General features: G+C 45.9%; 1 protein-coding gene across 1 annotated transcript; it reads right to left on the bottom strand.

Annotated features, from left to right (window-relative positions):
* Positions 1 to 8: 8 nt before the first annotated feature.
* NPTX1 (neuronal pentraxin 1) lies at positions 9 to 9,486 on the bottom strand. Its single transcript, XM_018566508.1, has 5 exons — positions 9,022 to 9,486; positions 7,039 to 7,246; positions 3,539 to 3,783; positions 1,714 to 1,893; positions 9 to 261 (listed from the first exon to the last, which is right to left on the bottom strand). The coding sequence occupies exons 1-5, from the start codon at positions 9,475 to 9,477 to the stop codon at positions 40 to 42; spliced, it is 1,311 nt and encodes a 436-aa protein (XP_018422010.1). The 5' UTR covers positions 9,478 to 9,486; the 3' UTR covers positions 9 to 39.
* Positions 9,487 to 15,358: the final 5,872 nt, after the last annotated feature.

Here is a 15,358-nt window from a genome sequence, read left to right on the forward strand (position 1 = left end):
AATTTTTGTCTAGCCGAGAACGGGTATCCGTGGGAGGGTTCAGTTGATTTGGCGGCATGCATCGAATGTCCACTTGGTGGCCCCGCCGAAGATCTCAATGTTGGTTTCTGCCCAGCTGATGACGTTACCGGTCAGCGCTTTGTTGCTGCAGGTCGCCAGGTTGTAGACTTCCCCGACCGTCAGCTTCCTGTCCCACATGTTGAAATGAGCTAGCTCGCCAACAAAGGCCTGGGTGGCGTCGAAACCGCCTCCCAACGTGTCCTTCAAAAGGCAAAAAAGATCGGTTTGTCAAAGTTGGAAACAATGTAACTTCCAAACAGAATAACAATACAGAATTCCAAACAGAGAACAAAATATAATACATTACCGCTTACCTGTCCTAGGGTGACCACGCTCACTGTGCTGTGTCTATGGAGGAGCCGCATTGTCACCCTAGGACAGAAAGTGTGCCGGGACTACAGAACACATTGCCCTCCCTTCATTTAAAATGACCTTACATGCGCATTACATTTGGGTTTAGAGGTACATTGCTGATTTGGTTTTAAAAGTAGGCTGTTCTCATTCAGCGAGTCACTGACCAATCACAAATGTATTCAGGACAGGAGTGCAGACTTTTCAGAGTTTCACTGTACAAGGCTGAATGTTTAAGATTTCAGTGAAGCATTTTAGGTTTACAACAGGAATTTATCAGCTCATTTGATTTCTGGCAGGATTGTCATATATATTTTTACACATAAAGCTGAAGTTTAATCGGCTCATATTTTGCCTTTGCCTCGACCCCCTGACCAACATGCAAATAAAATGTTAAAAAAAAAGTATTTCTATTGTAACTCCGTACACTACACTGAGTGGCCAGATTGTTATGACCACCTGACGTTTGTAGGCAAGTTATCTATAATTTGGCGCTGAAGTTGCTAGAGGGCCAGACCATTATAAATAGGGAAGCAGGTTGTTTACCACGACAGTAGAAGTGATTTGTTTCTGAAGATACGGGGAAACAACGCGATGTAACAGCCTTTGAACGTGGGATGATTGTGGGCGCTCGGAGCCATGGAGCGAGTATCCGCAAAAAAGCAGAATTCGGTAAATGTTCAAGAGCAGCTGTTGTTAAAGTGTTTAAAGACCGGACTGTCAGCCGAAAATCTGGGTCTGAACGTGCGAATTGTGGCCGTCAGCGACTAGTCAATGTTAGGGCAGAACGGGGGAGGGGCAAGGCTGGTACAAGACAACAGAAGGGCAACAGCGCCGTGTCAGATTCCTCGCATCACCTTTCAACATCTCGTGGAGTCACGAGGCGGCCCAACGAAGTACTGATGGGGTGGTCATAATAATCTGGCCACTCAGTGTATATAGTACTTTATAGTTTGTCTCCTTAGTGTGCCCCGGGGCTTTTACAATTCTATCGACACCCCTGATTGGGCAAGTGTTATAGTTGTATACTGTATACAGAAAAATCAATTGTCATACTGATACAATGTATCCCTGAGATACAAAAATAAACACCCATTATGTTCTGCAATTACATATAACTACATAAGAACATTTGACGTGTCTATAATATTTAATTGTTTTTTATATACCTAAAATTAATGAATAAGAATATATAAAACTTACAAACCTTGGGGAAAGCAGCCATTGACATGAAATCATGTCTGCAATCAGAGACACATACAGTACAGTAGATATAAATATACGGATTTATAACTTGTTTACCTGTTCCTGGCCCAACACCAGCACTCCCTGATGTTTGATGGGGTGGTAGGGAGCCAAGTTCTCTCCGTTTCCTCTAAGTACACCATCCTGGTAGGCCTCCCACACACCATCCCGTGTTGTCCAGGCAATGCAGATATGATGCCACTTGCCGTCATTGATTACAAAGGGCAATTTCGCTACCTGTTAAAACAAGAAGGGATGAATATTATCTGGGGCATGGACTGCGCACAACAGCGTTATTGTATATTTTAGTTATTCTTGTTTCTTTTGTTGTTCTACAGGAAAGGTCTGGAACCAATCAGTTTAGAACCTGGTCATTTAATTACTGTGAGAGTAAGCACAAGATGCCATATATGACATTTCCTTCTCCTGTCATCTAGCCATAAACTACCTCCTGACATCTAGCCATGCACTACCACCCACAATCTAACCATTCTCCATGTCCCACTATCTAGCCACAACCTACCTCCTGTTGTCTAGTCACATTCTATCTTCCTCCACCTTGCCACATTTTACTTTCTTCCATATAGCCATACTCTTCCTCCCACCATCTAGCCCTACTCTACCTCCTAACCAATAGCCATGCTCTACTTCCCACCATTTAGCCATGCTCTACATTTCAACATCTAGCCATGCCCTACCTTCCACTATCTAGCATGTTCTACCTCCCACCATCTAGTCATGCTCTACCTCCCTCCATCTAGCTATGCTCTCCGTTCCACCATCTAGCCATGTTCTACCTCACTCCATCTAGCTAAGCTCTTCCTCCCACCATCTAGCCATGCTCTACCTCCCAACCTCAAGCCATGTTCCACCTCCCACCATCTAGACATGTTCTAACTCTCAGCATCTATCCATGCTCTACCAGCCATCATCTAGCTATACTCTGCCTCCCACTATCTAGCCATGCTCTAGCTCCCAACATTTAGCCATGCTCTACCTCCCAACATCTAGACATGCTCTACCCCACACCATCTAGCCATGATCTACCTCCCACTATCTAACCATGCTCTGCCTCCCACCATCTAGACATGCTCTACCTCTCACTATCCGGCTACACTCTACCTCCCACAATCTAGCCATGCTCTAATCCATCCATCTAGCCATGATCTACCTCCCACTATCTAACCATGCTCTGCCTCCCACCATCTAGACATGATCTACCTCCCACTATCTAACCATGCTCTGCCTCCCACCATCTAGACATGCTCTACCTCTCACTATCCGGCTACACTCTACCTCCCACAATCTAGCCATGCTCTAATCCATCCATGAAGCCATGATCTACTTTCTGGCAAGTTCACAAACGTATGTTGTGTATCTTTTTAAATCATCTAAGTAACATCTTTATTTCAATAAATGCGTGCACAGACATCCAGGATATGCAATCCATGCCGGGCTTTCCAATAAGATAGCCCAGCATGCTCAGAGGCTCCATATGTGTGGCTTTTAATCCAAAAAGTCACGAAGAAAGGTCTAGAGTAGTGCTCAACCCAAACATTTTCAGAGAGCTAAGCTGCTGAGTCACTGCTGGGAGGGGGATGGAGTGTGGGCTGAGCAGCTGAGAGAATGATTTGAAGGGCTTTAGTGTATTTGCTGTAAATTTTAAGCATCATGTTATATCGGTGTCTGGAGCTTCAGATGTCACTGAGGGCTTGTTTTAAAGTTGATTTACTGCTTAGTTAAGAATATGTAAATACTTTAACAACCATCACCTGGCCACATACTCACTTTAAGCCCTTCTCTCAGCCCCACTGCCTGATATCTGCCTGAACTCTGTGCACCTGCCTAAATCTAGAATACAAAAAACTGATGATTTTATTACCTTGTCGTTGATTAGTATTTCCATTGGATTGTTCCCCCACTCAATCAAAACCAGCTCGTTGGGTTGGCCTGGCACTGCATATGAAAACGGAGTGCCCACCCCTGGGGAGGCGTTGGACTTGAGCCACATGCACACAGTAAAAGCGTACATTTCCGGGAGGCTCTTTTTCACTTTGGCATACATGTAGTTTGTCCTCAAGGGGAAAGTGAGCTGAAATTTGTCTGCAGGCCTGCTCTCCTTTTGACCTAAAGAGATGAAGAAGAAAGGCAAGGTTCATTATCACAGCAGCATTAGGCGGAGGCTCAAAACAAACCTAGAATGTAAAAATCTAACCAAGACTACTGAAAATTCTCCTACACCCAGAGGAGCAATAATGATTATGTGGCACCAAGGCTGAGTTAATACTCAGAGTAAGCCTTTCGATAATCTAGGAAGGAAGGATTGTCCATGGAAAGAAATGGTAAGAAAAATAGCCTTCGTATTACCTGTCAATGCAGACGTAAGGCCTGAAATCTCTGGACATGGAATGGATATGACCCCTTACCCCATGCATGTTTAAATACATAGGCCTGTTGGATGGCTCCCATGTGGCATGGGCTCTGTCTTGGGGCCAATCTACAGCTTTGCCCCTGCTACCCCACAGCCAAGTAACTTTGCTTGGAGCAGGGAAAGCTAATGCAACACTGAAACCCTCATTAACCATGATGACATGGCCACACACAAAGCAGTGATGTCATTGGAACTCAAAAGTTGGTGTCAATAGCATATACAGTATACACTCCTTTTATGCGTTTTAACATGTGGTAATAAAATAATTTTGTTTATAATTGGGTGAAACACTAGAATGATTATACATATGATTTTTGATTGCTATATTTTTTTGTTTTGTTTTTAGATACACTTTAAGATCATTTAGTGAATGTTGTCTGGGCACTTAGTTTCTTCCAGGATCCTCGGCACTGTTAATATATCAGAGGTCCCGCTGTCTGATTAAAAGGGGAACCTATCACAACACAACTATAGGGGCTTGCTCTGCTGATCACCTTCTGGAAATGGTATTTGATATACCCTTACATTCAATGGCTTCACTAGGCCGTTGACTCACACCAAGTGCACAGGTCAAGAGATCTGACCTAACTGGCTGCATATTTGTACCAGATCAGTGACAGCCAGACAAATTGTATTTTCAGAAGTAGATGAGCATTGCCAATTCTTGTATTTTTATCTTGACAGGTTCTCTGTTACTATTTAGAGCCCAGTTGAACCTGCAATGCAGTCAGGCTGCATAAACATTAACATGTGTCGGTGTTTTTTTGTTTCTTTTTAATGTTCTATTGTGCTGCATCCTATGTTAAAATTCCCTATGCCGGCAGCATGCTGAAGATCAGATCGCAGCTCCACAGAGTACGCAGCATTTCGGATAATCAGCGGTTTGAAACTCCCCCTGCACATTGCTCAGATCAACAATACTGCTCACCTTACAAAAACTATTCTCAGGAAAATCAGTTTTTCTGGCATATGCCAGAACTGCCAGTCCAGGCCTGCACCATTGCTACCAGTCGCAACCACACTCCATCGCTATGACATCATCCTAAGAAAAGTTTCCAAAAACCTGTAACTTCCTCAAATGTATCACTAGGAGGCGCCAGTGAACCAGTCCCAGTCAAAGCTGCAGTTCACATTAGTAGCAAAAGCTCTGGTTACTTCTTATAGCGCTATAAAAACAACAAATTGCAAACACTGATCATTATTCTGATGGCATAACGTGGCAGGCAGCTTCAATAGAGCAAGCTACATAAAAAAAAACTGAGGTCTGGAGGGAGGAGGGAAATGCTGAGAGAGCTAAATCCTTCTTAGGTCACCTCGACCAGAGCATACAGCTGTCTGCAATGTGAATGCACTCTCCAGCTCTGTGCAGGTAGCAATACACAAAGGCATACAATGTGGGCCAAGGCTAAAAGCTCAGAAATGAATTCCTCTCTGATTCTTTATGTTATGTAACAGCAGCATAGAGAGCTGACCTGTAATACTGATAAGTAGAAGCAAGCTGGCAGCACTTAGACAAAGAGATAAAGAAAAGGGAGGGATGAGAGAGAGAGAAGAGAAAGGAGAGAGAGAGAGAGAGAGAGAGAGCAAGAGTGCAGAGAAGAGAAGGGAGAGAAGAGAGAGGGGGGGGGAGAGAAGGAGGAGAGAGTGAGAGAGAAAATAGACAGAGTGAGAAAGAAAAAGAGAAAGTGGAGAGAGTAGGGGGGAGAGAGGAGACAGTGAGAGAGAGAAGAAACTCTAGAGAGAAAAGGAAAGATGAGAGACAGAGAGTGGGAAGAGAGAAAAGATGGGGATGCAAAGAAAGGGGGAAGAGAGGGGAGAGAGAAAATGGAAGAGAAAGAATGAGAGGGCAAATTGGAGAACTGAGTTTGAAAGGAACAAGACAAAATAAAAAGGAAAGTAGAGGGAAGAGAAGAGACAAAAGAAGTGGAGAGGAAATGAAAGAGAAGATTAAAGGAAAGAGTGGGGATGGGATGGCAGGAGATGAGGGGAAACAAGAGGAGAAACGAGGGGAAGAGAGGAAAGGGAAGGAATGGAGTAGAGAAAAGAGAGAGGTGAGGGTAAGAGGGAGAGGAGAAGGAAAGGAGAGGGAAGTTGAGAAGAAAGAGATGGGAGAAAGGGGAGATGACAGAGAGGGGAGGACAGAACTAAAAAGGAGAGAGGATGGGAGGAAACAAGAGGAGAGGGGAAGAGAGGAGATGGGAAGGTAAGAAGGACAAGAGGAGGAGAGGAGAGGGAAGTTGAGGAGCAGAAAGAGATGTGGGGGGGGGGGGAGCACAGGTAATGGAGATGGAGGGGAGAGAAGAGAGGAAATAAGAGGAGAGAGGACAGGAAAGGAGAGGAGAGAAGAGAACAAAAGAGAAGGGAGGAGAGGAGGAAAGAAGAGAGAAGTTGAAGAGTGCAGTGAGCAAAGACGGGAGAGAAGAAATAAGAGGAGCGGAGAGGAAAGAGTAAGTAAGACAAGTAAGGAGCAGAGAGGAGAGGGGAGAAAAGAGAATAGTTAAGGAGGTAGTAAAGACAAGGGCAGAGATGAGAGGGAGGAGGGTAAAAGGAGATAAAGGGGAGGATAAGTGGAGGAAAGGAGGGGAGATGAAAACCAGAGAAAGAAGTTGAGAGCAAGGAGTAGGTCTGATGTGGATTTGAGGGGAGAACAATAGAGAGAAAAAAAGAGGGAAGGAGGTGAAAAAAGAATGCTTGTATCAGGTTCTAAAGCTGAAGCCTTAAATCATACGGATTGAAATCTGAATTGTTTAAGAACTGAAAATCCAACAAAAAGAAATTCTTCAAACAAAGAATATAAATTGTAACTAATCACTGAGGTGCTACAGTTGTAAAATGTATCAGTTTCTTAAATTATTCTCAGGCGAAGATCACGCCCCTCTCATGTATAAAGGATGATAAATCCCACTTTGGGAATGTTGTGTGCGCATATACAGGCAGATTGCTGCAATCACCTTTTTCCAGGTCGGTGATCCTCTGCTGCAGAGACGTGAGGGCACTCTCTATTTTGCCCCTCAGCTCCGTCTCATTCTTCACGTTGACCTTCCCTTCTTCCAGGTTGTTGACCCTGGACAGGACTTGCTTCTCCAAGTCATCTATTTTGGTCTGCAACAAATCTTTCAGGCTGCTGGCTTGGACGGACGAGTTCCCTCTGCTGTATTGCTGCAAAGGGGCAGGGGAAGGAGGGGGACATGTTACGCCGTCAGTTAAGTGGATTGTCACAAACATCACTAAACATTCTACTTTTTCAATTAAACCCATTATCAGCTTATTGAGTTAGGTAACCGTGTTGTGGATGATTGTTGAGGCTACATCTCCTGCGAAGTAAAGCCGCAGGCTGCTAGTTCAAGGGCACCCATGCATTGAGCAGATCGCCAACAGACTTGAGAAGCTGGTCAAACATGCCAAATGACCATAAATTGAATTAATCAAGGCATCAAAATGCAAGATTATTATTGACCAAGTGCACATGTGTATGAACGGGTCAGACAACCCTGGTGCCATTTTATCACAGAGAAAAGAATGGTGATCCACTGTGAAAATTCAACAGGGGTGACTGATTCCTTTTCAAAGGTTGGCCACGGATTGTACAACCATTTCCGGATCCGACCATCAGTGGCCAGATTGGGAACCAGTTGTATCTTGCTCGTGGACACCCTTAGATGAGCTATGAAGGGACAAATTTGTGAGAAATGAAAAATCACTGGTGTCCATCATGAGCTTATGTGGAGGACGCACGGCGCACTCCTATTTGCCTTTTGTTCACAGAAAAGAGAACTAGTGATGTTCGGCCATGCAGAGATTTTCCAGGGAAACTCAGGAGTTAACCCCTAGACATCCTGATAGATGCAAGCGAGCCTCAGATTTTTATAACGGCTTTCTTTTATCAGACTGTGTATGGTCACAATTCGAAGGCTGGTCAAAGAATGTCACATCTACAAGACCTGTCCATCTTGGTAACCCTTGGCATTTGGATGACAGCGCTATGATTATCATTATTGACCCAGTCAATTAAACAAATAGCTCAACTGTTCCTTTTCTAAAGAAAACGGGAGTAGGTCAATGTTGTGTTGGAAATATAATGTTCACCATTTTGCTCCTTTCTAACTATTCTGCAGACTTATCAATTATCACTGATTGAGATACTGTCTGATTCTGCCTCTTTAAACAACTTGAGCTCTAAGAAAGAATATACATGGTGCACCAATAATTTTCCACCCCTCAGTTATCAAAGCAGAATAATACAAAACTCCACATCTGAGTCTTGCTTTTCTGAATATAATCTCACATGTCCCCCTCCAGCATGTCCTGCACCCCCTTCATGTCCCACAGCCACCTACAATGTTTCCAGCGCAGCCATGCCTCAGGTCTCATCCATCATGTCATGCACCATCATCAATGTCCCACGTCTTGCCATGTCATGTCTCGCCCCCCCCCCTCCTCCCTCCCACCGTGCCCTGCACCCAGCCATGTCACCCCACCTTGTCCTACAACCAACCAATCTACACATCCCCACTACTTCCTGCACCCAGCCATGTTCTCTCACATTGTCCTGCAACCCCTCATGTCCCACAACCCTCCATATCCACACATTCCCACCATGCCTTGCACTCAGCCATGTTCCCCCACCACAACCCTCCATAGCCACACATTTTCACCATGCCTTGCACCCATCCATGCCCCCACACCTTGTCCTATAACCCCTCATGTCCCACAACCCTCCACAATGTCCTGCACCCAACTATGTCCCACACATGCCCCGAATGTCCCACTAGACAGGGGGCAACAGACAAGCCCCCACAAACACAGAACACCCTTTTCCAATCACACCCTCCCAATTTGTGACAACGCTAGAACACCCATTTTTATGTATTTCACTTTGAATTGGTCTGCTGACCACACAAGCCCCAGCAAGGAGGCAAATGCCCCATCCCTACCTCTAAGTTTTCCAGCCTCGTCTTGAGACTTTGCAGAGTCTGTCCCAGCTGAGTGAGGGTCTCAGCCGTGGGGGTCCTAGACAGGTCTCCCATGGTGTTCTTGGGGGTCCCAGTCTCTTTTTTCCTGGAGCCAGGGGCTGCTCCGGTCTTGGGCTCGTTGGAGGGCACCTCCAGCACCGTCTGCCCCTCGCACCTGGCCAGCTTGCCCGTCAAGTCCCTGATTGTATCCTTTTGGTTCATGATGGTCTCTTTCTGTTGAATGACCGTCTCCCGCAGCTGCAAGATGGTGGTCTTCAGGTCCTCGGTGGGACCGCTGTTCTGCATGGAGGAAGTGCACATATCCATGTCTAGAGGCACTGAGGTGCAGATAAACCTCGTCTGGGGGAAATTCTGTGCGGATCCTCTAAGGAAACAGAAGCAGAGGAGGAGGCACCTCCAGCAAGTTCCCGTGATCATGGCTTCTCCTTGGCTCTTCAAGCGAAGTCCTGCTCGGAGTGTCACTTGTAGCTTTGGGTCCTGCACCGATGGCTTTGATGAGCGCGGAGCAGTCTTCCCCCTGCGCTGTAGGCTGGTCGGACTTACTTCAGCACCAGGAGCTGTCCGCTGAGCACTGACACTGCAGCACTGCCCGACTCTTATATAGAGCAGGGAGGGAGCGGAGCGTCATAGGGGCAGGAATCCCTCCCTGGCTGGGCTTCTAACAGGCACACACAACTTTAATGAGGGGGATCAAATCAAACAGCATGCCCCCTTCTCCATCACACAGAGGGGGGGGCAACATTCATGCAAAGGCTCATTGCACTGCCACCAGCAATCTGCTGCGCAAATTGGGTGTCTGAGGGGTAATCCTGAGCGGTATTTTGTATTTGGCAGAGATCAGAGTTCCTGGGCAACCCTCTTCCTGACATGGTAAGTGCCCAGCTAAGTGTAAACCAAGGTGGGAGGAGGGGAAAACCTCAGGGTATCCCCCAATCCCAGCAAGGGGGCTGCTGCAGGTCTGTAATTATTTTGGAAAAGCCCCAACGGTTTTAATGTGATTCGTGGGCTGTGTGACTGCAGCGATGCGTACTGCAGGTGGAGAGAGAGAGAGACAGAGATAGGGGTCTGTGGGCAATGTAAGGGGGCTCATTCGCTGGCATTCAGCTGGAAATGTAAGATTAGAGGAGGTTAAGGGACCCGGGAAGGCAGTCGTTGGCGAGGAACCGACCCTGTCGATCGGACGGAGATGCCAAATTATATCATGAATCAGAAATCTTATACCCATAAAATATTCATGCTGATTTTTTTTTCCATCTACTACAGGTATTTATATAAAGCTGACATTTTATGCAGCGCTTCACATACTGCACATTCACATCAGTCCCTGCCCCCGAGGAGCTCACAAGGTCCCTATTGTAGTCACTAGGGGGGGTGTGGGGCCCGGGTGACACCATTGGAGGGGTGCAATGTGTCACCAGCACATCAAGGTCCTGTCATGCTTGATTAAGGGACCCTGAGTGGCCCCGAAACGTTGCAATGTGACCAGATGTATTTGCATCAATAAAAGGAGTAGAACCAGAAAATAGTCACTCGCACTCCAAAGTGAAATCCAGTCAATCACTTTATTGACTATAGTGATCTGCTGTCACTGCTGCACCTGCCCTGTTGCATTTGGGCATTTTGCAGTCAGGAGTGCGATGGGATATATCGAATTTTGCATTAATAAATGGATGACGTCTTGAAGAATTTACCTTGGTGTGCTGGTGATACATTGTACTACTTGGATTTGTTGCGGCGCCTTCCGCTATCACTGCAGCACCCGCTATAAGGGATATACCAGTAAGGAGTGCGGTGGGATTCTTTTGGAATTTACTATTGGAGGGGTGACACCAAAATAACTGGCAGTCATTTTGCTGTCACCCCCTCTGAAAAGTTGGGCGCGTGGTCATGGACTGAGAGCTCGACAGTTGCATGAGAGAGGAGGGGACACTGCGGCATACTTTATCCCATCGGGTGAACGTCCCTCTCCAACTACCTCACTGACGGGTACTTGCAAGCTGGAGATTTTTGACCAGACGGCGTTTGAAAAGGCTATGCGCGCATGTGCACCGCAACTGTACAGAGCTCCAGTCTTCCTGAGCACCGGAAGTGAGGTAGTTGGAGATTTCGACGAGTTGGAGGTTTCGATAGAACACCGGCGTGCGTTCATCACCAAGATGGCCGTCAGCAGGTAACAGTGCACGTAACAGAGCACCCGGATTTGTAGAGAATTGCTCTTATTATAAATTTAGGCGACTGCCGCTTAGGATTTGCCGAAATGCTGATTTGGAGAATTTTGTCGTTAATTGCAAAATTGCGCCCAAATATCCTCACGCTGATTTGCAGATAATCGCTGCCTATTGTATATCCAGACGACTGCCATTCAGGATCCACCAAAATGGCAAATTAGAGAATTTCGTTGTGAATCGCAGATTTTCACCCAAATATCCGCGTATTGATCTGCAGAGTATGTAGAATGGATGTGTGTTGATTACATTCTTCCTATGCATTGATCCCAGCGGTATCATCCGCAGTAATTCCAGCACGCACCCCTGGGGGTTTCCGGTAAGGAGTGCGGCTGGATACACCTTGGATGTTGATCTGCAGAGTATCGCATTGTAACAATACCATACAATGTATTACAATACCTTAAATGATCTGCAGAGTATCGCATTGTAACAATACATAATATAGTATTGTAAATTCGGGCGACTGCCAGTAAGGAGTGGACGAAATGCAGAACTGCAGAAATTTGGCATAAAACACAATTTCCCCCCCAAAATATCCAATTGCTGATCCGCAGAGCATCGCACCGAAATTTAAAATCAGACAACTGCCGCTCAGGATTGGCTAAAATGGTGAATTGGAGAATTTTGTAGTAAATTGTAACAGCGATGTTGGCAGGTCATTTGAATTTCCAGCTGTTATTAGATTTCTGGCTTTTTATATGATTGATTTTCCATATTTCCAGTCCTAAATCAGACATTCAGAGCTGTAGATTCTGATGTCTATATCATCCAATCACTCCCTTTATTGATGAAGTCTCAGCCCCACATCAGTTATATTGTTTATTGTTTGCAATCAGTCATACCTGACTGGGGGACTTAGGGTCATGTCCCCATTGCAATGTGTTTCTTCATTCACTATCACGTGTTGCTGTACCTACATTTGCGCATGTGATCCATCCAGTACCTTTCAGTCCCTAATGTATGTGTGTGTACCCCGAATCCCTCCCCCACCCTTCATAATTTACCTAGGATCTGATCCTGTTGATTTTAAATTTCCTTATGAATGGTGACAACACTCTTTGCTTTGTAGTAAAATTATAGCAGCATTGCCACCCGGTTTCCTGATTGGCCGGAAAGCCAGCTCCATGCTTTCTCGTCACGTAGTGATGAGAAGCATGGAGATGGCTTCCCTGGTAATCGGGAAGCCGGGTGGCGAGTCATTACACGCCGCCTGGCTTTCTTAAAGGAGAACTATGGGATAAGTGTTTTTCCACATACTTCTCCAGAGGGTCGCGGGAGAACATAAACTAGCGCCCTCCCGTGACCCATAGCTCAGTATATCGCGAGCTACAGCTCACGGTATACTGAGACCGCAGCAGCCTAGACAGATCCTGACATTACTGTCGAGATCCACCCAGCTGTCAAGATCCACCCAGATCCACCCAGCTGCGTGATTGACAGCTGGCTCTGCCTATCTAGAAGCAGAGTCAGCTGTGCCTGCCCCCCTCCCCGTCCGTTCCAACAGTCAACGCTGGAGGATCGGACAGGAAATTGAATAAAAATAAATAATATAACAATGTCAATAATGATATATAATAGTATAATAATGATTCATAACAGGATCAATAATGATATATAATATAACAGGATCAATTCTTATACTGGTAATAGGAAATAAGGATTCCTTTCCACCCTATAATCCCCAAATAAAGAGATACAATCATTTCATTATAACACGCAGTGATGATAATAATAATTACATTTGCATCTAAATGTATCTAAATAATGGATCTGATTTCTTCCTCCCTCTCCATAGTCTGTCAGTGGGATGTTATTGTGTAAATGAAATATTCCAGATGGCGTTCAGCTTGTCACCCCCTCCTCCCCCCTACCCCACCTCGTCATTCAGATCCACACACCAAAATAGTATTTTTGGCTTTTCTTAGGATCTGAATCACGCGTCGTGGAATGGGGTGAAGCAGCCACATCAAGTTTCTGCTATATTTGATCAACATTGGTTGGCGCACCTCCCGGGGAGGTGGTGATAACATGTAGCTGGCGGTTGTAGAGAGGAGGGGGATGGAGATGGGAGGCTGACAGATGACAGCTGTACATAAGGGGGGGGCATATAATGAGGCGGAATGAGTCAGCTGGCAATGGCAGGTGTGTGCGTACAATGCAGGAAATCCAGATCATGTTTATGAAAGGTAATGTGTCAGGGTGCTGCCACTGCTGGAGCGAAGATCTCTCTCCTCGCTGATTGCCTTCCTGTCATCCTGAACCTATGGCTTCAATGCTTTCTGAGTCACCAGCCTGGAATAGGCGCTCAAGCAAGAACTCCGCAGACAAGAGGAACAGGAATAAAACAGGAAGTTGAAAAAGAAATCTGCTTTTGCTGCAATATTCACTTTTAATCCAGAAATTTCCCCGCAGGACTTTTTCTGCTCCTAGGTGTCCTCAGTGTGATGGCCAACATCATTCAACCCACTTCCTGTGAGCCCAGACTGTCCTGGACCCGCCTCCATCCTGCAACTAGACAGTGAAGGAAGAATCAGCCCAGTGATAAACTCATCGCTCTGTCACTCCGCTATCGCCTCCTATCAGCATGCTCTTTGTCAGTTCATGATCTGATGCGCCTTGTTCTGCTTTTTCCTCTCACGCTCCAGCCCTGCTGTAAAGGGACGGCAAGTGGTCCAGGATAGTTGAAACGTGCTTCCCTAAACCTCAAGAGCCATTGAAAGACCATTACGGCCTTGAAAAATGCCTTAATATTGCCTTCCCCATTGAATCCGATGCATTTAGCAGAATGGTGACATTTCCAAAATTTCGGGTAAAGGTAAACCCTCAATTTTGCTTATCCCTGGTGTCATGTAGTCATTATGTGTCCATTTTAGATAATAGCTCTGAGCAAAGTTATTCTATAATTCAATATCTTTCAATTTAATTGGTCATTAGTTTGGGGGCGGGGCTGCATATTCCTCTACTCTGAGGCATTGCGGCCACTATTAATTTGCTAGCCGCGTGTTTTCCCAGCGCTGACACTTGTACGTTTTGTTACACTGCAGTCATTCACTGGCGGGGAATCAGCAGAATGTGTACGGAGAAGGTTTTATTTTTGCAAAGAACAAACCGACAAATCAAATTAACAGCAGCCATTCCTTCCCGGAGCGCCGGAGTGACTCCCGCTGAGCCGTCTCATTCCTCACTAATATCCAAGAACAAGAAAGACGTCACATCGCGCTTTGCTAACATGAGCTATTGTCCTAAAAAAAGATCCAATTTCTGCATCAAAACCAAAAAATATATAAAACAACCCTAAAAAAAACACTCAGCGATAGGCCGCAATGTGCCAGAATCGGGCCGAAACGCACTGCAACTGGTGTGAACGGGCCCTTAGGCTCCAGTCACACCTGATCGGCTCTCCTCGCGTATTCGACTATACGGATACACGGGGAGCTGCTCTAAACGCAAAAAACAATGCACTTCACTGTGCATCGTTCACACCATTGCGGGGACCACGCAGCACGGAAGCTGCACGCCCCACGGAATAGTGCAAGTGCGATAAACCGGCAGATTCCGCAAATTCGCGGCTATTCAATAGCCGCAAATGAACGGCATCCGCGCCGATTAAAAAACATTAGCGTTTTTGTCCCGCACGGTCTTCCGCACAGGAACCGCAAACGCTATGTGTAAATGCAGCCTAAGGCCAGATTCACACCTAGGCGATTGACCTGTTTTGCGCGGTTGTCTTGCGTTTTCAATGCATAGAGATGTCTATGGGACCCAAACCTTGCGACAACCGCTTGAAAATAGCTCCTGCACCTTTTTGCGCGACAGGCAATTTCGTCCGCGCGACAAACCGCAAAGGTGTTAACAGCCTCCATTGACTTTAATGCGAATCTGCGTTTTGTGCGATATCGCGTGACTCAATCTGCACGATAAATCACCTAGTTCTGAACCTAGCCTAAAGCAGGGGCAGGTAACCCCAGCTGTGGTGAAACTACTACTACCATCATGCCTCTACTTGATATTGGCACCAATACCGATACTAGTACCGGTGCATCCCTAGTTATAAAGTAGTCACCGGTCCA

The sequence above is a fragment of the Nanorana parkeri genome, unplaced genomic scaffold (assembly GCF_000935625.1).
Source record: "Nanorana parkeri isolate BGI_ZX_2015 unplaced genomic scaffold, ASM93562v1 scaffold954, whole genome shotgun sequence".
Taxonomy (NCBI): Eukaryota; Metazoa; Chordata; class Amphibia; order Anura; family Dicroglossidae; genus Nanorana; species Nanorana parkeri.

Bases quoted from the DNA above. Each gene is read 5' to 3' on its own strand.
- NPTX1 (XM_018566508.1), bottom strand. From the start codon at position 9,477: ATGATCACGGGAACTTGCTGGAGGTGCCTCCTCCTCTGCTTCTGTTTC. The intron at 3,784-7,038 runs GTGATTGCAGCA...TCATCTCTTTAG, and splicing joins GATCACCGACCTGGAAAAAG to GTCAAAAGGAGAGCAGGCCT. The intron at 1,894-3,538 runs GTAATAAAATCA...TTGTTTTAACAG, and splicing joins AAATACTAATCAACGACAAG to GTAGCGAAATTGCCCTTTGT.